The 23,349-nt window shown below is 39.1% G+C and overlaps 2 protein-coding genes across 11 annotated transcripts in view; both read right to left on the bottom strand.

Annotated features, from left to right (window-relative positions):
• Positions 1-133: 133 nt before the first annotated feature.
• Positions 134-9,843, bottom strand: slc15a1b (solute carrier family 15 member 1b). The gene is made up of 23 exons (XM_004570430.4): positions 7,100-9,843; positions 6,915-6,946; positions 6,716-6,800; positions 6,319-6,460; positions 5,987-6,106; positions 5,787-5,886; positions 5,164-5,254; positions 4,995-5,078; positions 4,631-4,713; positions 4,440-4,526; positions 4,273-4,362; positions 3,933-3,977; positions 3,776-3,808; positions 3,450-3,535; positions 2,735-2,816; positions 2,527-2,643; positions 2,295-2,432; positions 1,943-1,989; positions 1,654-1,755; positions 1,454-1,565; positions 1,228-1,365; positions 978-1,085; positions 134-738 (listed from the first exon to the last, which is right to left on the bottom strand). Exons 1-23 carry the CDS (start codon positions 7,104-7,106, stop codon positions 487-489), a joined length of 2,181 nt encoding a protein of 726 aa, XP_004570487.2. The 5' UTR covers positions 7,107-9,843; the 3' UTR covers positions 134-486.
• A 1,058-nt stretch (positions 9,844-10,901) lies between these two features.
• The window catches only part of LOC101484952 (dedicator of cytokinesis protein 9), a 65,268-nt gene continuing 52,820 nt past the window's right edge, over positions 10,902-23,349 (bottom strand). For 8 of the 10 annotated variants that reach the window (XM_076880147.1, XM_076880151.1, XM_004570432.4 and 5 more), the window contains 15 exons: positions 23,087-23,202; positions 22,874-23,011; positions 22,556-22,738; positions 22,263-22,376; positions 21,801-22,016; positions 21,643-21,700; positions 20,372-20,478; positions 20,101-20,223; positions 19,844-19,957; positions 16,109-16,255; positions 14,257-14,467; positions 13,687-13,877; positions 13,490-13,590; positions 13,179-13,317; positions 10,902-12,550 (listed from right to left, as the gene is read on the bottom strand). In XM_076880147.1, coding sequence (XP_076736262.1) covers positions 12,416-12,550; positions 13,179-13,317; positions 13,490-13,590; positions 13,687-13,877; positions 14,257-14,467; positions 16,109-16,255; positions 19,844-19,957; positions 20,101-20,223; positions 20,372-20,478; positions 21,643-21,700; positions 21,801-22,016; positions 22,263-22,376; positions 22,556-22,738; positions 22,874-23,011; positions 23,087-23,202 — 2,093 coding nt within the window. In that variant the 3' untranslated portion in view covers positions 10,902-12,415. Of the gene's footprint in view, positions 12,551-13,178; positions 13,318-13,489; positions 13,591-13,686; positions 13,878-14,256; positions 14,468-16,108; positions 16,256-19,843; positions 19,958-20,100; positions 20,224-20,371; positions 21,454-21,642; positions 21,701-21,800; positions 22,017-22,262; positions 22,377-22,555; positions 22,739-22,873; positions 23,012-23,086; positions 23,203-23,349 lie in introns of those variants that run through there. The other 2 variants (XM_076880150.1, XM_076880149.1) reach the window with 2 other exon arrangements.

The following is a 23,349-nucleotide window of genomic DNA, read 5'->3' as shown; positions in this document are numbered from 1 at the left end:
ATTAATTCAGACTTTCAATAACGAAGATTTCTTACTGAGGAAGCTGTGTGTAGTGCCAGATTATCTCCTGTTAATATCGTTTATGTATAAAATACCAACAGCATATTACAATACATACATCACTGCACTTTGAAATAAATACAAATATTGGGATGATTTCTTTGTAATTATGCATGCGTAAAAACATGAAAGACAAAATTAGTTGAAGATAATAAAGCTCAGTGCAAAAGAAATCATGTCAAATTTACAACAGTTCAACTATAGATGACAAACCTATGAATGGTTTTTAATTATATGAGCTGATATGTGGATAATCAGCTTCTGTGCTATTCAGTGCCATTTCACTCGGGTCACTCTAGCTGCTATGTCCATGTCCAACTGTGAGCTGATTTCTCTGACAAATTGACCAAAATGGCACAGGCACTCTGAGACATGAAAGACAAAATCCAGCAGAAGAAAGGGGAAAGCCATAGTGAGGGAGCTGCTTTAGATCTTTGTCTGTTTGGTGCACTCGTCATCAGAGCTGGAATCAGAACTCCTCCTGTCCTCTTTGTGGCTCTCAGCTGAGCCTTTCCTGGGCATGTCGAAGTTTTTCCTCTTCTCCTTCTCTTCAGGCTCCATTTCATCAAACTGGGCCTCTATCTTGGTTGGGTCAGTGTAAGTGTAAAAATAGGCCATGATGGCAAAGATGATACACACCAACACCAGCAAGGAGGCGAAGAGAATGTACTCGGCCCACTGGTGAAGAGAAACACAAAAAAGTGTTCATTTGGAGCTTGGTATAAAGGGTGAGAGACTGCATCACCAGTCATAGGTTGTTCTGAAATTCTTCACTGCACTTCTGGTGTACCTTATTGAACTCAACCTGTGTTGTTCTTGTCCATGAAACGCAAGTACAGCAACTTACAGACATTTATATCACTTAAAATAAACCTGCCCAAAGTCAGTGAGCACAGTATGCATATGCATCCACTCACCTGATCATTTAGCGTTGCAGCCTCAGCAACAATAAGCACAATGATGTTACCTACGGCAACGGTTAACAGCCAGCCAGCCTGCAGCACAGACTTCATGTTGCTGGGTGCCTGGATAGCAAAAAGCAGTATCCCAAATTATAAGTAACATCAAGAATGACATCATCAGTCCTCAGGTTACATGTTGCATTCTCTAGGCAGCTGGCACAGACCTTATTATCAAATGAGAAAAGTTAAGGAGAGCACCCTCTACCTGTGAGTAGGAGAACTCGAGGCCTGTCACAGAGAAGACGACCTCTCCTGTAGTCATGAGGAAATACTGAATGATCTGCCAGGCCATGTGCACAGAGTTAGGCTTCATGTCCATCACTGCCTTGATGTTCTCTGAGCACTGGAGCATACAGAGAGGTATGCATGTCTTAGCTGCTTCCAACAAACACTGAAACCATGATGTGACTCAGGGTGGATTTACATGTTACCATTTCTCCAAATGTGAAAGTGGATGGGATGATCAATGTATAAGAGCTGCCAAAGCCCAGCTCCTGAGTGTAGATGCAGCTTTCTCTATTATCCTTGATCATGAACTCAGCTCTGCCATATTAAAGAAAACCACCAGTAAAAACAGTATAGTATAGTATAACCATATAGAACTTTCATATGAATGAGAACTCAGTCTTACTTTCCATGTGAAACACTGAGATATTCTGACATGTTGCTGGTAAAGTTGAACACCTTGTCACGCACGGTTACATTCAAATCTGAGCCAAAACCATTCAGAACTCTGCGGAAGGACAGTTCAAAAACAGAAAAGATCCAATTATAAACAAAAGAATTTAATACCAAGGCCTAACTCATCATACACGATAAAACAGTGGGAATGAAAACTCTGTTTTAACAGGAAGAAACCTCCGGCAGTAATGTAAAATGTATGAGTAACTTTAAAAAAACAAAAAGAACAAAACACTTGCCTTATAGCATTTTCACCCTTTTCTGGCTTTGAAGTCATGTCATCGAACTGGAGAAAAAGAATATTTTAGCATCTCACATGCACTGTATCGTTTTCATCTCAGCTGTCTCAACGTACATGTAAGTTTTTACAAATATGTTATTCTTCCATCAACAAAATGCTTCATTCCTCCATGCTTTTACCTTGAAAGTCTACATGTTAAGTAAAGGCTGCAAGAGTTTTAATCTGAAAAATCTTTAGGAATTATACCAAGGAGACTGGAGAGAAAAAAGGCCAAGTTCATGCTCCCAATATTAAGAATTTTACAGTAAAAATTTCCCAGCTTTGCTTCAGGGTTGGCCAGGTGTTTTTACCTTTTCAAACCCAAGCTTGGATCCCTGAATGATAGCAATGGTATTCCGAGTGCCATTAGCCAAATTGATGGTATTTTGTTGCCCAGACTCCAGAACCAGTGTAAACTGGTTATGAAAGGTCAGATAATCCTCATTAGCCTGTAGGAGAAAACAATTGCCAATATCAGAAAATTTTTCAAACTTGCATCTGACCAAAGTGTCTGGGAATAGTTTCTTGTGTTGGCTAGTATACCCCAAAACCTTTCAAGGAAATCGTTTTGTTATCAGCTTGAATCTGTAGATCCCTGTTAACCATGTTGATGAACTTCACTTGGCTTTCAGTACTTGATGGGAAGTCAGGCAGGGTTTTCTAAAAGAACAATGGAATTTTGCATCATACGATGCATGTTTAATAAGTTGCCAAAAGTGTGCTTGGGGGTTTTTTTTTGTGTTACACTCACATCAATCTGTATCTGGAGCAGGGCAGCAGCCACAAACGCGAGAGCAGCTAGGAACATCCCCACTGTTATCCTCCTTAAAGGACTGCAGAACACACACACACACACACACACACACACACACACACACACACACACACACACACACACACTTGAAATCCTCTTTATATCACTATCCTATATTCAGCCACATGGAACAGTGTTTACAGGATGTCATTTTATAGGAGGCATTTACTTTATTCTATTTGTCTTTTTGAAGGCTTAAAGTAATTGCTTATTTAAAGATTTCTACAGTTTGAACACATTTTATAATTTGGTGATGTAATTTGTTTACAGTCATGTAATCTTCTACAGACCGTTTATGCAACTAATTAAACATTAGTTGTTTTTGTTAGTTTGCTTTGTTTTCTTTTATTACAAAAAAATAAATTATAATTAAATAAAGATAACAAGCTACGATGTAGTACATTAATTAGTTGCTATGTGAACCAATTATTTAAAAGGTTACTGTAAAGAAATAAAGACCCTAAAATATATACATTAACAAAAAATATTAATTGTGCTAATTCATCAAACAACTATTTTCTTACACAGTATAACAATATACATTAACAGAAATTATGAGATGACTAATGGATAGTAAATATGAATTTTGTTTTCATTCTTGAATGTAAAATGGTATCGATTCAACAAAATGAAGACGGAACAAAACACTCACGTGAAGTTAAAGCACTTGGCAATCAGAGGGTAGATCAAAGTGTCCATGACTGGCACCAGAATCAGGATCAAGATAGGATTGACAGTCTGGTGGGAAGAGAGTGATGCTTAAGCCATGTTCACACACACAGTGTGGTTTTGAGCATCGCTTTATATCACAATCATGCATTCAGGACATTATGCTAAACCACCACCATCATCTAAACCACTGGCTGATTCTGACAGGGATTTGTTGACAATCCCAGACTCTCCCAATGCTGTCAGCTCTTCATGCATGAAAAATACTTAATTTAATCAGGTCAGATGTAATCAAGCCCAGTATCTCACCTGCATCTGATCAGGCTGGATTGTAATCGCTCCCTATTGGGAAAAGAAGAGAAACAGTCTCATTAATATCATCCATTTCTGTGGTTTGAGGTCACAAGGTGTTATACCTGTATTTAACTGGTTTTTTTGCATCAAAACATTAAAACATAACACTTGCAAAGTTGCCGTTCATTGTGGTCGCCTGGAAGGTCCATCTTGAACCCTGTGAAACAAACACAGTTGTCATTTTTTTTCCTGTCACCGGATTTTGCTTCAATCTTTCATTTCAGTTTTACAGCCATCTCAAGGCCATATACCGTATTTTTCAGACCATAAGGCGCACTGTCGATTTTTGAGAAAATTAAAGGGTTTTAAGTCTGCCTTATAGTTCGGAAAATACGGTAAATGTGGGATTTACCTATATTATAAGGTAAAAGTAACTCTTTCACTCAAGACAGTATGTTCCTAACACTGGATTCAGGTGCTAGTTATTCATAGTCTCACGTATGCACACATACCTGCTGGTCAAAGAGAGCCCAGAACATAGGCAGAGGGATGTAGAGGAACAGCACCTTCAATGCCATCTTCACCTGAGCAATCAGGAGTTTCTATGCCAAAAATAAGAAAATGATAAGAAATCTATGGCCATGCTGTTTGTATTTGCATGTGCCTGTGCTCCACTTACATCATATTTCTCCTCAGCCCAGTCCATCCAGTGGTCTCTCTTGGGATACTGAGAAGAACGATGCCTGAAACGGTTTTTGACGGCAAACTACAAACAGCAGAAAGACAATTGCAAAATAATTACTCTAACTGTACAGCAGGAGATTCAAATGGGATTCACTTTTAAGCTAGAAAGACACTGGAACCACCTACCCCGATGCACTTGCAAACTTTCACAATGATGTTGCCCTGCGGGGGGTTCCTAATGTACATGGGACTTCCAACAATGAACACAACTGCAAACACACACACGACACATACAGGAGTTACAAAAGTAACAGGAAATTATAAATGACAATATTGTTTCACCAGTTATCTCTTTATGGTGCAACTTTCTTAGAAAACACAGTTTATGGTGACTACTAGGTTTTTTTTAGCGGCTTGGTTAGAATTTCTGTAACAAGCACTCAACTACTTAGCTACAATTTGTCAACACTTAATGAAGGATACGCCATCGAAAAGAAGCATTAATTTGCTTATTACAGCAAACAAGAATTTTTTATAATAAAATCCTTACTCAGAGCTACCACCATGAGCGCAGCAGGGACACCGAAGGCCAGCGGATAGCACTCTTGCTGGATGTGAATACCACATGTCTGAGCTGAAGATGTAAGGACACAAAAATCAGTTTGTGACCCAGTGGTATATTTTATTTTCTGTGATCAGTTTGAGTGTTGTGGCTCTACCTCTGAGAATGGGAGTAATCAGAGTGGAGATGAGACTTCCAGCATTAATGGACAGGTAAAAGATAGAGAAAAAGGTGCTTCTCTGTTTCTCCTGTGGGGCACAGCATTATATTGCACACTTATTTCCTTAGATAATTTAGCCATGTCATTAACATTATGGATTAATCTTTGTCCCTGGCCTTGAAGGGTGTAATAAAATTACAGGGGCACTTGTGCTTGCGATCAAGTAGTTAATAAAAAGCTAGCAGGAACAAAAAAACAGATAAACAAAGTGCTGACCGAGTACAGCTGATAACTTTGATAACTGTGTAGCTTTAACTGCTGTGTGCAAAGGGCAGTCAGTGTATGTTGTCATGTATATATTTGGTGTGTGTATAATTACATGTAAAAGTACATCTCTTTGTTGCTGCATTAATTTGTGTGTGGTTTTGGTTGTCGTGTTGTTTTATAATAACATATATGGTCACAGATGTCGAGACTGAGATTCACGTCAAGGTGGCTATGTCCATCTTTTATATACAGTCTGTAATGAATGTGTAAAACTCTTGGACTCTTTGAAAAAAGAGGTGTTTCTGGCGAGTTCCACTCTCTGCAGTAACACATATGCTTGAGCACCGTCTGACCTGATGATCTTCAAACTGGTCCCCTCCAAAAGCAGCCACACAGGGTTTGATGCCTCCTGTTCCCAAGGCAATAAGGAAGAGACCCAGCATGGACAAAGCTCTGGGGGCAAAACAAAGTACAGACAGATGTTCATTTGTCTGACAGTGTGGATCCAGTGCATTTCTATTATGCCAGTCAACTCTGGGTGTGTTTAGCTCACACATGTAAGGTCATGTTGTCAGGGGTGCCATCCTTGTTAGTATCTGTGATGTCCTGGATAGCACTTATAGCCATGACGACCTGTCCCACTGTATAAACAATGGACAGGTAGACAATCGTCCTACACAGAGGAAAGAGGACAAGGGATGTGTGAGGCACTGAGCAGATGTACAGCATGTACAGATAAAGGTAAGATAGACAAGGATCAAAACTCCAAGGTTAAACACTTTAACCATTTAAACTGAGTCTTCATGCAAATACTGAAACTGAATACAAGCAAATTATAGGTTGGTGTCTTTTCATGTATTGATTTGATTTTATTGAGAAGCTCACTTGAACTTCCCGAGCCATGAGTCTGCCACAATAGCTCCCAGGATGGGCGTTAGGTAGCAAAGAGCCACAAATGTGTGGTAGATGGTGGTGGCAAAGTCTTCATCCCACTTAAGGAAGTACTTGAAGTACAACACCAGCACGGCTGCAGACAGCAAGAAGAGAGGAAGGCAGGGGGGCACAAAGGAAAAAGTTTATTGAGTTGAAGCTTACTCTATATTCTAAAAATTCATTAAGTAAAAAAAATAATAATAAAGTAACTATAAGTGTCAAAAATCTAGTGGAAAGTTATACATGCACAGTAGCATAAAAACATCCTTAAACAGCATACAGTAAATACTTGATTAAATCAACTTTCAGGTGAAGAAAAATAACATCAGAACCCAATGAAGCCACTTACCTCGCATCCCATAATAGGAAAATCGCTCACAGAACTCATTAACTACGATGAAAAAGATGCTCAGTGGGTAGCCGAAGATTGTGGCCTGTTAAAGGGGAAAGGAGAAGGTCTGCAGCGTTTAATCTTCACGGATATTGCAAGATCAAAGCACTGTGTATTGTCAGTACAAAAGATGAACTGCGGTGCAACTTGAACTTACACTTCTTTTCTTGGGCTTCTTTATCTTTTCAACTGCAGAAAGAAGTTAACATAAGTCCCATATAACTTATATACTTATGGAAACAAAGTAGAAACCGAATAATCTGTGTGTGTCAGGAAATATTTCTTAAAAAAAAAATAAAGAAATCCCGCTCACATAGCTCTATACTCCAGATTGAGACTCACCTGCCATGGCTGCTGTGCTCTGTGTCGACCTTAGGTCCCAAATTCTCTGACTGAATCTTTGAACAAAAGACAGAGAGAGAGGCTAGTGACTCCTGTCTAGATCCTCGACACTAAGACTAAGTCAACATGACCAGGTCCTTATGTAACCTCCTATCAACGATTCTGCGACGCCCACTGATGCTAGACTGTGAAACCAAGTACCATCTCCCAATTTGCCCTTCTCAGCATCATTGTTATCACAAGTGACTGTGTCAACCCCTAATTATCTGATGACTCAAAGAACTCAGGTGCAATAAGACGCACGGTTAGAACAGCTGATAACAGGGACAATACTGTACAGTGTTTTTCCTTTTTGCTTTCAGGTTCCATTATCACTACTAGTTCTTAGAAACTGCACATTCGGGCATTGCATTCTCGTAAAACCTCATTAGCCCTGTTTAGCTTCACATCAATCAACCACAACATTAAAACAGGCAGGTAAAGTGAATACAGGTGGAGCAAATAACAAGCGATTGTGTCATTATGATGCAGTGACCTGCTGGGAAAGCGTCGTCCAGGCATTCACCCAGCTACACATTTTTGCAGACCAAAGACAACCTGTCAATGTCTGATTGATAATGTGTACAGGTTTTCATCACGATTTCTAAACTGGTGATGGTGTTTGCCACCTAGAGAGGAAATACAGTTGAAAGGTTTCAATCTGCAACAGGTAGACTCTTTGAAGACTCCTTTTTCCTGGGATGGACAGGATTAGAAATGAATAAGAGGCACAGCTTAGGTTTGGAGGATTTGGAGATGAATGAAAGAGCTGCAGAGGACAGATAGTGGTATATCAGGAGATGGATGTTGCAGACTAAGCTGCCAAGAGGAAAAGAAGAAAATCAAAGAGAAAGTTAATAGATACAGTAGAAGAGGGCATGTAGCTTGGTTTGATGTACTGTACAAGAGGATAGAGTAAGATGGAGGCCCAAAAACTGCTGTGGCAGTCCTACACGTTACGTCACCGGGTTAGTTGCAGGTCATAGCTTTAAATTAGTTTATGTTAGCTAACTAGAGACTGAATCAATAACTCAAAGGAAAATAACGACACTAAAACAGAAGATCAGTTTGAGGGAATCACTTATTGGGCTATATTAGCCATACTCTCCACTTTACTGTCTTTAGCAATAAGTAGCTGTAGGTTGTTTGGATAGCAGCCATGGGCAGTGATCCCCTCAAACTATTTAGTTTTACTGTTATTTCTCTCCGAGTTCTCTTGTGTCACCAGTCTATTATAGCCGCAACCAACCACATGAGGTCATTTTAAAACTGAAAACACTTATTTCTTAAATCCATCTTCACAGACAGAGTTACATATAGGTCAGGGATATAAATTAACCTTTGTATGTGTAGAACAGTAAAATTATCAGATAAATAAGATACTGTCATGAATGTTATTCATTCTGTGGGCTGATGAAGTATCTTAATAATGATTGGATTCTACTGCCATTACATTAGGCACTTGACTTCCTGCTATTTCTTTAAACTAGTTTGCTTTAATGTTGTTTTGTGGGGGAAATCACAGATCCCTGGTTTGTATCTAGCGTCCTTCTGGTAGGTATTTGGTTGCCATTGAGATGCGTGACCTCAGGTCTTCAGTACATGGATGGGCCGGGTGTGCTAGAGCTTACATGTGGAAAGATTGGAGATTCTAAACCTCATTATCCTGCATGTTTTGTGGCAAAAACTCAGACACTTTCGCTCTCTTCGCACACAGCAATTTTTGTCATCATGTGTCTCATTGTTTTTCAGTGCACTTTATTACAGATGCAAAAGTTGGATAGTTTTGTCTTCTCCTGTCAGCTCCAGTATTGTTCAACCACATATACTAATGTGAACAATAGAATAACACTAAAATAAACGTAATAAAAAGGACTAAAAAGTGGACCCTATAAGGAGTCATTAACACGCCTCTTGGCAAAGCAAATGTTTGGTACAGCAAAGCATTCAGACCATGATTCTGCTAGCTAAAACTGCAGGACAGCACATTTTGTTATATTACAAACCTGCTAAACAATAAATTAGAAGCACAAAGTTACCATTTCTGTATAAAAGTAAAAACAACAAAAAGCATATAGAAAGGACAAAGCCTATAGAAGTATGAATTCCTGCACTTCATTAAAGCAATCACACACAGCATGAAACATTAGCAGGACTCACAGCAGACACATGATGCTCAGCTGCCCAAATCTCTGAATGACACCATGAGGAGTTTGTTCAGCAAACAAATGAGAGGTTGTTTTTGTGGGGGGCTTTTTTTTTTTGGTGTGGTGGTAGTGTTGTTGAGGGGATGGGGGATAATAGTGATTACAGGTAGGATTAGTTGGCCTTTTACAGGGCAGTGTGGATTTTACCAGAGTCGCATCCTAAATTCACTATGAACTCTTCAATGAGCGTGCCACCAACGGCAGCACAGGCCTCCATTCACTTTCACACTGAAAAACCTGGAAGAAAATTTAAAGGGTGAAGGCATGAAAATAAGAAGTGTCAGTTTCATTGTGTAAGTAATGACCCTATGAAATTCAATTATATTTTATTAGTACCATACTACAACACTTACTTCCACTGCTGTAACAAAATAATTTCACAAATATGGTTAATATATAGTGTTTTCTTATCTAGCCAAAATACAACGGAGTAGAAAAACAGTAGTTTCTCTACAGTAGTAGAGCGATGTTACGTCCCCAAGATAGAAGTATAGGGGTGGGTCTGGGAAGCAACACTGAATAAAGAAACTTTATTCTAAACACAAAGATGGCAACACCGCTATAATATACATACATACATACATATACACATATATATATACACATGTATGTATGTATATATATATATATATATATATATATATATATATATATATATATATACATATATATATATATATATACATATATATATATATATATATATATATATATATATATATATATATATATATCGGTTCGGTACGCATATGTATCGAACAATACAAAATTTTTAATTTATTTTATCAACTTTCCTTCTGACGATGCTGTCTGTGTTGAGCGCTCAGTGGATCTGTGCTCGACAGTGCAGCCTAGGCGGAGTAGTCGAACGCAGATTCACTGAGCGCAGGGCAAGCTAGCGAGACAGAAGTTAAGCTCTCCTTGCAACTGATAAAAATAAACCTGAAAATCAGTTCAAAACAGCGTACTATGTTGCAAAGAGTGAACTACCACTGGCAAAAATTTAGCAGTCTTTGCAAACTTCAAAAAGCAAACGGCCTCGATCTTGGACTGATTCATGTTCTACACAGTTCTTACAAGTTCATAGAAATTTCTGTTCAATTAGACCCAAGTATTTGAGTTGATGATTGTAATTTTTATACAATGTTATAATCTGTTTTTCAACAATTTTTTGATTAATGTTTTGTTTCCGTTACAATATTATACTTTAATGTATAATATTGTAGAGGAAACAAAACGGGAAACAAAACATCAATCAAAAAATTGCTCTCTTTTTTATTCGGGCTACTTAAACTTATTTTGGGCAACAAAAAACTGAAGAGTCCCTGCCCGAAGGGCTACCAGGAATTTTGAAATTTTGCGAGCCCTGATATTTATAATTTTAATAAATGACAAATTAAAAAGGCATGAACATTTTTTTTATCGAAAAAATATCGAACCGTGACACCAAAGTATCGAACCGAACCGAACCGTGAATTTTGTGTATCGTTGCACCCCTAATATATACACACATATATATACATATATATCTTTGTGTCTAGAATAAAGTTGAACCATTGTTGCATTTTTTGCTTCTTTATTCAGTAATAGTCATGATAGGACAAATCACAAGTTGTGACAGCCTTAACATCTTGTTGGCAAATATCTCAGATGTGACCTTTGCAATCAGACAGCAAAAGAGTTCCAGCAACACTGGTGCTAAGTCATGCTCACATCAGATACAGATGGAATTATTTAGGTAATTATTTTCTTAACAGCTGTAAACTTTGATGAAATTTGATATGCTGCAGATACAGGAGTGTGGTATTTCAGCACTGATCTGTTTTTCATACAATAAAAAAACAATTAAAGGCAAAGCAAGGAAGTATGCATTATTATTATTACATGTTTTATTTATTTGTCTTAAACATATGAATGAATGGATGAATCATAATCTAGTAAAAGTCTTGTGTTTCTTCTTAAATTTGAATTCACAGATAATAAAAAGCGTCATGACAAAGAAACAAAGGGGTAGCTTACAAATTGTTACACTCTTGGCTTGCATTGCATTGTCTTTTTCTCTCATGTCTTTGGCAAGAGGGGATAGACTTGGTAACTGTAAAAAAAAATATTGCACATAATGTTGTTACAGAAAATAGGTTAAAACATTTTGGTTCATCTGGCTTTATAAATAGTTTCTATAAATGCCCAATGGCCTAAAATAGAGTGAATAATTCTTTGAAAAGATCAAAGATAAACTCTGATGCTTCTGCACTTTACAAAAAAAGCTCCTGCTGTAGCTAGACATGGGGGAAAATGAAGAAAGAATACTGTGCACCATAGGAATGTATGAATGGTTACAGCGGCACTGATGTCTCACTGTCTTAAACACTCTTTTACAAACACACTATGTGAATGAGATCCCCAGAGTTAAAAACAGATCAAGTAGTCAAATGCAAAAACACTTAACTTCCTTGTCTGTAGTTTTAACCCCATGATAGTATCCTTTGGGTTGGGCTCTGGACAGAAGAACAAGATAAGACCATGTTGTAAACTGAAGTACTAATACATGCTTGTTAAGTTACATGTGGTTTAACCCTCTTAGAACACAGAAAATAATAAACAACACATGAAAATGTAGACAGATGATGATATTACAATTGTTGTAAAGGTTTGAAAACCATCTGTATTTAATGGAGTCTCCATAGGAAACAAGAATAATGGGGGGCACACGTGACTTCACTTTACTGGTTGCGGCAGGTGGGTGCCCCTCCCTGAGCTTGGTTTTGTCAGAGGTTTTTCCTTCCCACTGTTTGCTCAGTGGGGTTGGGTTTTTCCTCTGTATTATTTTATGGTCTCTGCTTTACAATATAAAGCACCTTGTAGTGATTTGGCGCTATATAAATAAAACAGAATAACATTGAATTGATTTTTCAGGTTATGACCTGGAAAATTTTGAAATCAGATAAAATAGGAGAAAAAACGGCAACAAATTATGTTTTTAGGTAGTGTTACATTCTTTGAAGGTTTTCAGCTGATCCTTCAGGTAGTTTGAACAGTCATTAGTAGTGATGGAGCAGCAATTTTGATGTCAAACATCTCTGTCAGAATATGGTGGTCGAGCCATGTACTGTAGGTTGGCACTGGTTGGTGTGCCAGTGATGGTGTTGAAGATGCCCATAGAAGCAGACAGATTGCTCCTTGGACCATCGTCCACTGGGTTTATCTGGAAGAAATGGACTGTTAGAAAGCTTAAAATATACTGTTTGGTTTGTTTTATGTTTAAAAGGGGGTGGGGGGTGGAATTAGTGAGGAATGGTCTTTTAAAATTTTCCTTAATCCGTGGACAATCATAAATATCAGGCTACACATGAAGCTGATTCAAGAGGGCATTACATTTCATCTTTTGGAAGGCAGATTTGGGTATAGATACTATGTCCATGAAGCTGTTAGTCAGTTGCTGTCTATAAATCTTTTACAGTGTAAATAGTTACTTTATTCAATGACACAATCATTATTACCATCCAAGCTGCTCATGACAGCATAAATAAAGGAGATAGGAAACATGGTTAGTAAAGGTTAGAGTAAAAGAACTGCAGCACAGGACAGCACTTTTTGTCATGCAATTAAATATAAAATTACACATTGACAAACACCCTCATAACAAAATATATGTGTAGATAAGTGTAGATGAAGCATGCAGATGTGAATACAAATAAAATCTGACAGATCAGGTGCAACTTGATTCTTCACACGGAACAAAACTTTATAAATAAAATATTTAGTATTTATGAGCCATCACATCTCAGAGCCATCACATGCTGTGATCATTCATCATTCTTCAGTGTTTCCACCTGTTCGTGCATGATGTTCGACAGCTCCCTCGTCAGATTCCTGTAGTTGGCCTTCATCTCATCATGATACTCTTGCTGGTCTTCTTTAATCAGCCGCTCATTAACGCTAAGCGCTTGACCGCAGGCGTCCACAAACTTCCTGAAAAGAGAGGCATGAAAAAACTCAAAGCAAAGCAACAAGCGCAAAATAGTAATATGCAATACAGAAAGACAAGCATCCAACCTCTGTAGCCAAGCTCACTAAGGCACAATGTAATCATAGTAATATTGGGTATGTTATAGTGTGTGGGAAGAAGGTTTTCTGTCAGTACCTAAAGACCTCTTTGAGCTGTTTGACTTTGTTGTCTGGATATTTCTTGGCACTGCTGCTGTCTAGGAAGGCTCTGGCATAAGCAAGAGGACCAGCATTTACCTGGAAAATCAAAATCAAAGACTGTTAATTCTAGAATTCAATAAAATAATTATTGATAAAGTAAAAATGATTATAACCTTGTGATTTTGACTCTACCTGAACACTGATGCTGCCTTGGAGCTTGAGCTGCAGGCGTATCATGTCCACTTCAGAGGCCGAGCACAGCTGTCGCAACTCATTCACCTTGGCACTCATCTCATCTATGGCCACTTCTATGGGGCTCAGGTCGGTTTGGTGTTGGTACATGACTGCTATACGCTTCTTTACGTATGGGAAACAGTGGGTGGCTGAGTGAACACAGGATTGGAAGAGAAAAAATATCTGTTGTTAGCAGCAACATAAAAATGTCCTTTGAACACAGAAACAGTAGATTCCACAGTAATGCTGATAACCAGGATACTAAACACTGTAAATGGCCACAGCGGAGTCTCCACTATAGCCAAATCGGTTAGCATAATTATTAATAAGGCACCGTAAGAGCTGAACTTACTGGTACACTAATGAAACAGAACTAAATTCATCTACATAATTTTTTAAGTGATTTGCACTAAAGTGAGACACAGGCAATTGTAATCAACAATAACAGCTGACAATCAGGAAGATATAATTAAACTTTGGTTAATCTACTCTACATTTACAAATAGTTTCCATGATTGTATGACATACTGGTGAGAACAGTCCGCCGTTTACATTGCTCTTCCACCCCGCCCTGCTTTTTGCCTGACATTGTGAACGGTGTTTCAAACACAAAGCGCCAGATGTTGTGACTCTTCTCAAAGTCTGTCCTCCTGTCCTCCAGCTCCTTTTCGTCGAGGTAGGGCGTGACGTGAGTTACCTGGATATAGGCGTACTTTGAGTCCAGATCTTTCGGATTCACCTGTGGATGCAGAAGAAGTTTTTCAACATATTTTATTTGTGTTCAATCCATAATATTTATATAAGCTTACATGAAAATAAATTAGTGTGTTAACCAACCAGTAACGGTATTTCCCAATAGCAGTTGACATATAAAAGGTATATATTAAATTTGATTTCTTCCCAACTGGCTTTGTATGCTCTCATGTTAACATTTTAACAAAGGTATTGGCAGCTACACAACTTCATTTTTTTTTGAGGTTACAGGTTATACTGGCAAAAAAAATAACATTCACAAGTCAAGTTAGTGCAAGCTGAAAATAAATCAAAAGGTTAACTTTAAAAAATTGAGATTTTTTTTAGAATTCATATAATTCTTAAGCAAGATGGGTCTAGTCATTTCAGCACTTCAAAAGTAACCCTCAGCATGTGGTATGTGACCCAAAATCAGATTGAGGCTCATCAACAGTTGTCATAGTTATGGGCTTTCAATACAAACATTCACAGTGGTGGAGAGGGGAGGGGGGGTTGCCTTTGGGGCTTAGGTTACCAGGAGATATAGCATAAACAGCAACAAAGTACATTGTAGTGGATGAATAGGTGAAAATGTATTCATGCAGGAGAACGAGGTTTGTCTCCTATGTGAAGCCAAAAATTCAAAAACACATTTAAAAGACTTCATATATCCGGTTGTTCAGTGATGACGCAACGAATCCTACTTCCGGGTCTAAAGTAGTCTGCGTTTAATATGGCTTTTGTGTTGTTAACATGTTTAATGTTATGTATTTTCTTCTATTTGATCTCAAAAAGCTCCTAAAACAGTCAGTGATCACTGTTGACCTCCCTCGGCTTTTATTACCGCTAATCATTTATTTAAGCTCAGTTTTTAACACCTTAGGATGTAACTACAGCCCAGCCCATGCAGCAGTATACGAATGACTAACCTCGTATTATGGATGGATTATCTCAGTTGTTCTCCTGGCTGAAGTTTGGTCCTTTTATAGCATCCTGCCATGCGATTACATTTGTTCGTGACCACCGAGAACACTCACGTTAACTTTTATCGAGTGGAAAAAAGGTTAGCTTGTTTATATTATGCTAACATAGCTGTGTCGCTAGCGGTCACGTAGCACATCATTATATACCAGCTAGCCCAACTTCAGTAACCCTACAAACGTCACTGCTTTTTAGTTTTCTGTCTTCATTTATGCTGGAAGTGATAACAGAGCTGTACGTTTTAATTTGTTTCCCAAACCCCGCAGTCAGGACATGCTATATTGTATTTAGATAGAAGCTAGCAAGCTAACTCCCTGCTAACTTCTAACTCCGTTAAATGTCATAAATTCCGTTTTCATGGATGCCTGGATATTTAACTCAATTGTTACACCTGGTAGAGCAGAACGCTGATCATTTTATTACAGATGAAAGACTTTAGACAGTTTTTCAACTCTCAGTAATGCCACAGTGATCGTTTGATATATGGACCTGCAGCGGAGTTTAGGTCCAGACACGGCTAGTGACGTCAGACTGAACAACCGGATTCATTGTGAATTCTCTGAATGCAATGTGTACGTCAAACCTACAATAACGTTTTCTCAAGATTATTGCACAGTTACTAAGGTCTATCATACTGTCATCCAAACATACAAGAATGTGATCACACCTTGCCAGAGTCCTGAATAATCTTGACATTTTCTTGGCCAAATTTGTCAGAGTATAGCTTCAGGAGCCTCTGGGAAATTTCAGACAGTGGAGTGAACTTTGGCTCCTTGTAGATGTATTCTTTTCCATCCTCATCCTCAAAGAACCCCTGCAAAACGGAAAGATCAAAACTGAAATAAGATGGTTAAAGAAAATATCTGTGCACTAAAGTGGACCTATTGTGCTCATTTCAAGCTCCACATTGTTAGTATTGCACTGTCTCCTTATTGTATGACTTGATGGTGGATTTATTCTTTCAATTACAAGATGTATGAAGCAGTCTGTATTTGTTTAAAGGTGTTAACAATGACATACGTAAATTGAGCACTCAAAGCCAGTGACACAAACATTCATATAGCCCTTTATGTATGCATAAACACTGTTTAGCATTGTCATGCTAAATGACGTGCCAATGGACACATTCGGAGAAACTCAGGATTGTAACCAAGGCCCGAGATTGATCCACCAAGCTTCCAGTTGGTAGATGACCTGTCAACCACCTGAGCCACACCAATTCAATTCAGTTTTATTTATACAGCGCCAAATCACAACAACATTCACCTCAAGGCACTTTGTATTGTAAGGTAGATCCTACAATAATACATACAGAGAAAAACCCAACAATCATATGACCCCCTATGAGCAAGCACTTTGGCGACAGTGGAAAGGAAAAACTCCCTTTTAACAGGAAGAAATCTCCAGCAGAACCAGGCTCTGGGAGGGGCGGGCATAAACACACACACACACACACACACACACATACACACACACATACATACATACAACTAGGGCTGCTCGATTATGGCAAAAATGATAATCACGATTATTTTCACTGAAATTGAGATCACGATTATTTGACAATATTTATTTCGTCCGCCAGAGCTTATATTATTTTTTTACATGCTGTAGTGCCATTTGTGGGAGCATTTCAAGTTGCTATACATCAATACAACTGTTATAGCCCATATTTTAAAAATGTGTATGCATTAAGTCCATAGTAACTACATTAATTGCAAAAAAGTGCAATAAACTACAAAAAAATTGAAAATCGTTTTTGTTTTTACATATATTTCTACTTGGAGAAATTTAAGAGGTTTATCCCTCAAAACTTTAAATACAAAAAAGTTGCAAAAAATAGTTTACAACAACAGGAAATTTATTTTGAGTGTCTTCATAGTTTTATTTTTGGAGATACAGCAATTTTTATATACTGCAGGAAAAACAAAAAAACAATCCTATGATGCAAATTTGCAAAGAATGTGCATGTGCATCAAAATAAACTATTTCCAGCAGTGCAATTCGAGTTCTAAGGCCTACAAGTAAAAAACTACATTTTCCGCAAAAACGACGTCACTTGCGATAGTTCACGTTGATGTCTTTTTCAATGTGGGAAGTGTTAAGAACAGCTGATCGGATCGGCAAAGCGTGTTTCTGGAATATTATGTTTTTGTTCCTGCAAGCTCTTTTTATGCAATTTTTGCAAAGCTATATGTGGAAGGAAACCGTGACCGAGGACAAGCTGATGGCATAAGAAGTAAGTACAACTCCTCTGGTTTCATATGGAAAAAAATTTATTGTGCTAGCTTAGCGTTCAGGTTCTACAGGGATTTAAAAATAGTTACACAAAACGAGCACGCTTTAAAGGTTTAACAATGTAACAATGTATTGAATAATGACTTTAAAAAATAATATAAAATAGTGTGCAAATACTGATAACAGTGCAAATGTTTGCAATATAAGAAATAAATGAAAAATGTGAACTTTGCAGTGTTGCTCTGTGGTGCAGCTACGACACCATAGCAAAGTTTACACACTGTGTCTACTTGATCCACGTCTGACTCCGCGAAGCCATAATGTTTCCACACCACTTAAGTTTTTTTTTTTAACCTCTCTTTTCAACCAACGGCAGTCCACTCCTCTCCAAATAACTTCTGCTTAGCTTTCCGAGCTTCCCTCGGGTCCTCTTAATTGTTGTGACGCGTGTTCGAAATGCAGAGCAGTGCGCTTGATTTGCCACATGGAGCAGCGCGAGAGTAAAGCATGAGGGAGGGGCTAATAATCGGCTCAGTCATTTTTAATGATCGTTGAAAGCCCAGATCGTAATCGTGATTAAAATTCGATTAATTGAGCAGCCCTACATACAACCATCATGGAAGGACAGGCCCCTGCACAGTATGTACCACTGGCAGATAGAGGAGGTGGCTGATACCCAGAAATCCTACCAGTGGCTGGACAAAGCTGGACTGAAAGACAGCACAGAGGCACTAATCATGGCAGCATAGGAACAAGCACTGAGCACAAGATCCATAGAAGCTGGGGTCTATCACACCAGGCAAGACCCCAGGTGCAGGCTGTGTAAAGATGCCCCAGAGACAATCCAGCACATAACAGCAGGGTGCAAGATGCTAGCAGGCAAGGCATACATGGCACAGATGTTCCTGTACACTATGTCGGCCACTTGGTTATGACGTTCCGAGTATAACCTGGAAGTCCCGAGGTCAAAATGGGAGATGCCCCCAAGGGTGGTGGAGAATGACCGAGCTAAGATCCTGTGGGACTTCCAGATACAGACGGACATAATGGTGGTGGCTAACCAACCGGACATAGTGGTGGTAGACAAACAGAAGAAGACGGCCGTAGTGATCGATGTAGCGGTTCCGAATGACAGCAACATCAGGAAGAAGTAAACGAGAAGCTTGAGAAATACCAAGGGCTCAGAGAAGAGCTCGAGAAGATGTGGAGGGTGAAGGTAACGGTGGTCCCAGTGGTAATTGGAGCACTAGGTGCAGTGACTCCCAAGCTAGGCGAGTGGCTCCAGCAGAGCCCGGGAACAACATCGGAGATCTCTGTCCAGAAGAGCGCAGTCCTGGGAACAGCTAAGATACTGTGCAGGACCCTCAAGCTCCCAGGCCTCTGGTAGAGGACCGGAGCTTGAAGGATTAACCGCCCATATATATATATACATATATACATATGAGCAATAGGTCCACTTTAAGTGATTGTCATTATATACAGAAAGTTATCAAACACAGCAAACATTAGCTGATCACTACCGAGTCAAACAGATACAATCTATTTAATTTAATATATTCATACATGCGTAACAGTTACACTGTGGTTTATTTGTATAAAAGTAATAGTTGGAAAGGCTTCATCAATTAATCAAAAGAAACTTTCAGGGGAAAAATCACAATGGGATCACATATGACTGAAAAAAGGATGAGTTTCTGGATTTGCAAATGAAACAGAAAAGAGATAAAATGATATAAAAGTCACACAACAGCTATTGTTTTGTGACTAAGTAACCATGTTTTATCCACTACTGGTCAAAAAAAATCATGAAGCAACAAAAGCTTAAAAATCTACAGATACTTGATAGTAATTTTACAAATACTCATTAGCCCTTAAACAACGTAAAAAGGCACTGACATAGAGGAGGACTCCTCTATTCACTTACCGCAGCCTTAAAAGGAAAGGGAAAAGAAGAGAAATCTCAATTTAAAAAATAGTAGCGTTCCACTTAGATTCAAAGGTTCAGCTGTATCAGAGAGTGTATGTGTGTATGTGGTACTGTACTGCAAAAAACAATAAGATAAACACCATGCTTTTATGAAAACTGTGGACTGAGTCAAATTTAAGCTGAACTGAAAATTTTAATTATTATCATATTTATTTACTTTTTATTTTGTAAACTTACCTGTCCAAAAAAGGCCACTCTGAAGTATGTGCCAAGCAGTCTCTTGCCAGAATGCATTACTTCCATCACTTTAGTATACGCACGGTGGAGTGTATCATACAGGTGTGCCAGTTTCTGTTTGACAAATTCAAAAACAAATTGCAATAACTGTCACGCAGATGTTTTTATTTACAAACTGTTGTTGTGAATTGGCATTATATAAACAGAACAGAACAATTCACACTTTGTCTATAACTTGTGCTCAGTGTGCAGCTCACCTCAAAGTCTCTGCGCTGTTCATAAATGGGAATGATGAGCCTATAGACATCAGCAATGAGCTCATAACGCTCTGCCTTCCAGAGGCCATCAGCACACTCCTCCAAAAGCTCCATCAGCACCTCCTGAACACAAACAATTATCTTATCTTTAGAAAAGACACTGAGAAGTGGGACTAATGTTACTGCCAAAAAATATTCCTGAAGCCAATGACTAATTTTAAAAGGACATTCTATAGGCTGACATTCAGAAAAGATCGAAACAAAGTCTGACCTCACTGAAGTGAACATCCTGCATCCCAACATCCTCCATCATGGCTGCTTCCTCGTCAATGTTCGGAGTGATGACACGGAAAGCTGAGCAGCCCTGCCTGAACATGCCTGGCATAAAAAAGGTACACAGAGAGGTCCAGTAGAACCATACACTGATCAAGCATAAAACTATCACCACTGACATGTCAACCCTGTCATAGAAATTATATTCCCGGTTGGCTATGGCCATGGATAATGTGCCCTGCCATGATGCAAAAATAGTTCAGGAATGGTTTGAGGTTGGCAAGATCTCAGTCCAAGCGGATCTTGTGGGATGTGCTGGACAAACAAGTCTGATCCATGGAGACCCCACAACTTACAGGATTTTAGAGATTTAACATGCTGTTATGTGCTAGACTGTCTCAGGGGCATCTTTGCACAGCCTGCGCCTGGGGTCTTGCCTGGTGTAATAGGCCGGGCCTCTATGAATCTTGTGCTCAGAGCTTGTTCCCGTGCTGCCATGATTTGTTGTCAACACTCTGTGTTGTCTTTCAGTCCAGCTTTTAGGATTTGGTAGGATTTGTTAGTATCAGCCAGTGGTACATGCCATGCAGGGGCCTGCCCTTCCCTGATGGTTCCTCTCTCCTTCCTGCTCTTCTTTGTTGGGCTTCTGCTGCCCGAGGTATTCACTAAGCACACTATCAGTTGCAGATAAATTCCTGATGTACTCGTGGACCTTTGTTTGTTCTTTCATCCTGGTTGTGACACTCACTAATTATCAGCCACGTTTCTTCCACTTTTGTGTGTGTAGTAAGAGAGAGAGAGACGTGAAGGGTGAAGGCAACAGTAGTCCCAGTGGTAACTAAAGCACTTCCCAGGAACAACATCTGAGTTCTCTGTCAAGAAGAGGGCAGCAAAAACACGGCACAGGACCATAAACTTGAAGGATAACGATGAAGGAATATGACTCACACTGTTTATTTTTTACAATTATTGATGGTTTTAGAGTTGGAGGAATTTGCAGTGTATACAATTTACAATTTCGATTGCAGACATCCCCAGCTCGGACATATAGCTTTTTATCACGTTCCATAAATCTTTCATCTGAAAACAACAAGAGAGTTGATAGGCTTTATTGAGTTTATCAATCAATCTCTCCAGGATAATGTTCCTCTACTGCTGTAATGTTTATCAGAGATTCATTTTATGGCTTCTGTAAATGAGGATCATAAAAACATGTTGGAGTTCAAATAGTTAACTGCCAGGAGACCTTACATTATATCCTCAACTTACCTTTCCTCCAGAGATACTCAGCCACCAGAGCGGCAACATGCACGTAACACATAGCTGCCTGCAGGTGAAAAGCACAGACACAGTCACGAGTCAGAGGCTAACACAACAATGCCTTACTGCAGAAAAAAAGTCAAGGTATTCAATGTGACGTAAAATACCTCTGAAAGATCCCCATTTTTGTTGTGGATGCGAGCCATACTGTCCAACCAGGTTTTACGGAGCTCAGGGGTGCTGGTGTAGGACTTGGCTAAGCTGTATTGGAGATCTACCAGCATTTCCGGGTCATTTTCGTGCTCTTTCATTTGCTCTGTGGCCATCAACACTGTCCTGATGCGTTTTGTTAGGTCCTTCACATCTGAAGGAAACGCCGTGTGCTGCCCAAGCACAACAACAAAGTGAATGTTCAGGATTACATAAAGCAAGAAGCGGGTACTGAAATGTGTTTGCCCCAAAACAGGAGAAAGGCTGAAATGTATCTATTTAGCCACCTAGTAATAGATAGTATTGCTACATGTATGATCTGACCAAGTGTTAATCAACCAGTTTGGGACAGAAATAACTAAAATTATTCAACAGTTCTCCTGGTAATTTATTTTGCCTACCAAACTCTCATTCCTCACCTTGATGGTCTTGTCACTGTTGGCATAGTTGTTGATGATGGAGAGAGACTGCTGGAAGCGCATACCCCCTATGCCGATGACGTCAGCAATCAGCTTACTGACAGCAATTACCACCTGGGTGAATATCAACAAGTAAAGAGAACCTTACATTTAAGACTTCCTGTATAATACAGAGATACATCATTAACATGGTTAGCAGATACATCATAGATATTGTATGTAGATAAGAGACTAGAAAAGATAACTAAACATATAAAATGTCAAATTTAGACAGACACAAATGAAACGCTTACCTGCAGATGTGTTCGTACAAAGGATTTACGACCTGTGTAGTCGAAATTGCTTTTCATAAGAAAGTAGAGAAGGTGGGCAGCATCGCTACGGATGGAGCTCAGCTTGGAGTTACAGCACTTGAGAATTTCGTAGCAGAGAGAGGCACACATGTCGGCCCGGCCATCAAAGAAGGTGCAAGGGAACTAGAGGACATGGAAATGCAGCTGTGGGGTCATTTCAAGTCGATTTGTGGATATCAAAAAATCACAACCACATGGGTTACAACCCAATTCAGTCCCACCATGTTAAGTCAATAAACATGGAGCCAGATATTTCACCTTGTAAATGAAAGTCCTGAGTGAGGTGAAGACCTGTTTGAGAGCAGCCTCAGACTGAGGTATCTGCAGAAAACACAAGTGCACCTGGAAAACCTTCTTCATCAGGGGATTGTGACCGAGATCTGAATTCAGCTGGGTCTGAAAACAGGGAAGGTGAGTTTATTGGCTGAGCAAGATAATAAAGGGTGTCATGTTGGCTGTCTCTGTTAATACCTTGAACCCCATGATGAAAGTGTTGAGTGTGTCCAGCACAGTGAGACAGACCTCTGTAGACACACTGGCCTCTAGAAGGCACTGGCTGCTCACATCTGCTTCCGTACAGGAGTACGCTGCACAGAAAGCACATAAGCTACGTCTCCGATAGGGATAATGTTTTATTAGAGCCATAAAAAAAAGTGCATACCGTTGATTGCTTTATTGATTTAAATCTAAGACCAATAACGATTTGCCATGTGCTTGTATGGCAGACCTGTTGT

This window comes from Maylandia zebra, linkage group LG23 (assembly GCF_041146795.1).
Source record: "Maylandia zebra isolate NMK-2024a linkage group LG23, Mzebra_GT3a, whole genome shotgun sequence".
NCBI classification, from domain to species: Eukaryota; Metazoa; Chordata; class Actinopteri; order Cichliformes; family Cichlidae; genus Maylandia; species Maylandia zebra.
The sequence above is the reverse complement of the archived record's forward strand: the minus strand, read 5'-3'. Positions and strand labels throughout refer to the sequence as shown.

Excerpts from the sequence above, each read along its gene's own strand:
- slc15a1b (XM_004570430.4), bottom strand. Across the intron at positions 5,887-5,986 it reads GACAACATGACCTTACATGT|AGCTTTGTCCATGCTGGGTC; the intron begins GTGAGCTAAACA and ends TTTTGCCCCCAG. Across the intron at positions 1,566-1,653 it reads CTCAGTGTTTCACATGGAAA|AGCTGAGTTCATGATCAAGG; the intron begins GTAAGACTGAGT and ends TTAATATGGCAG.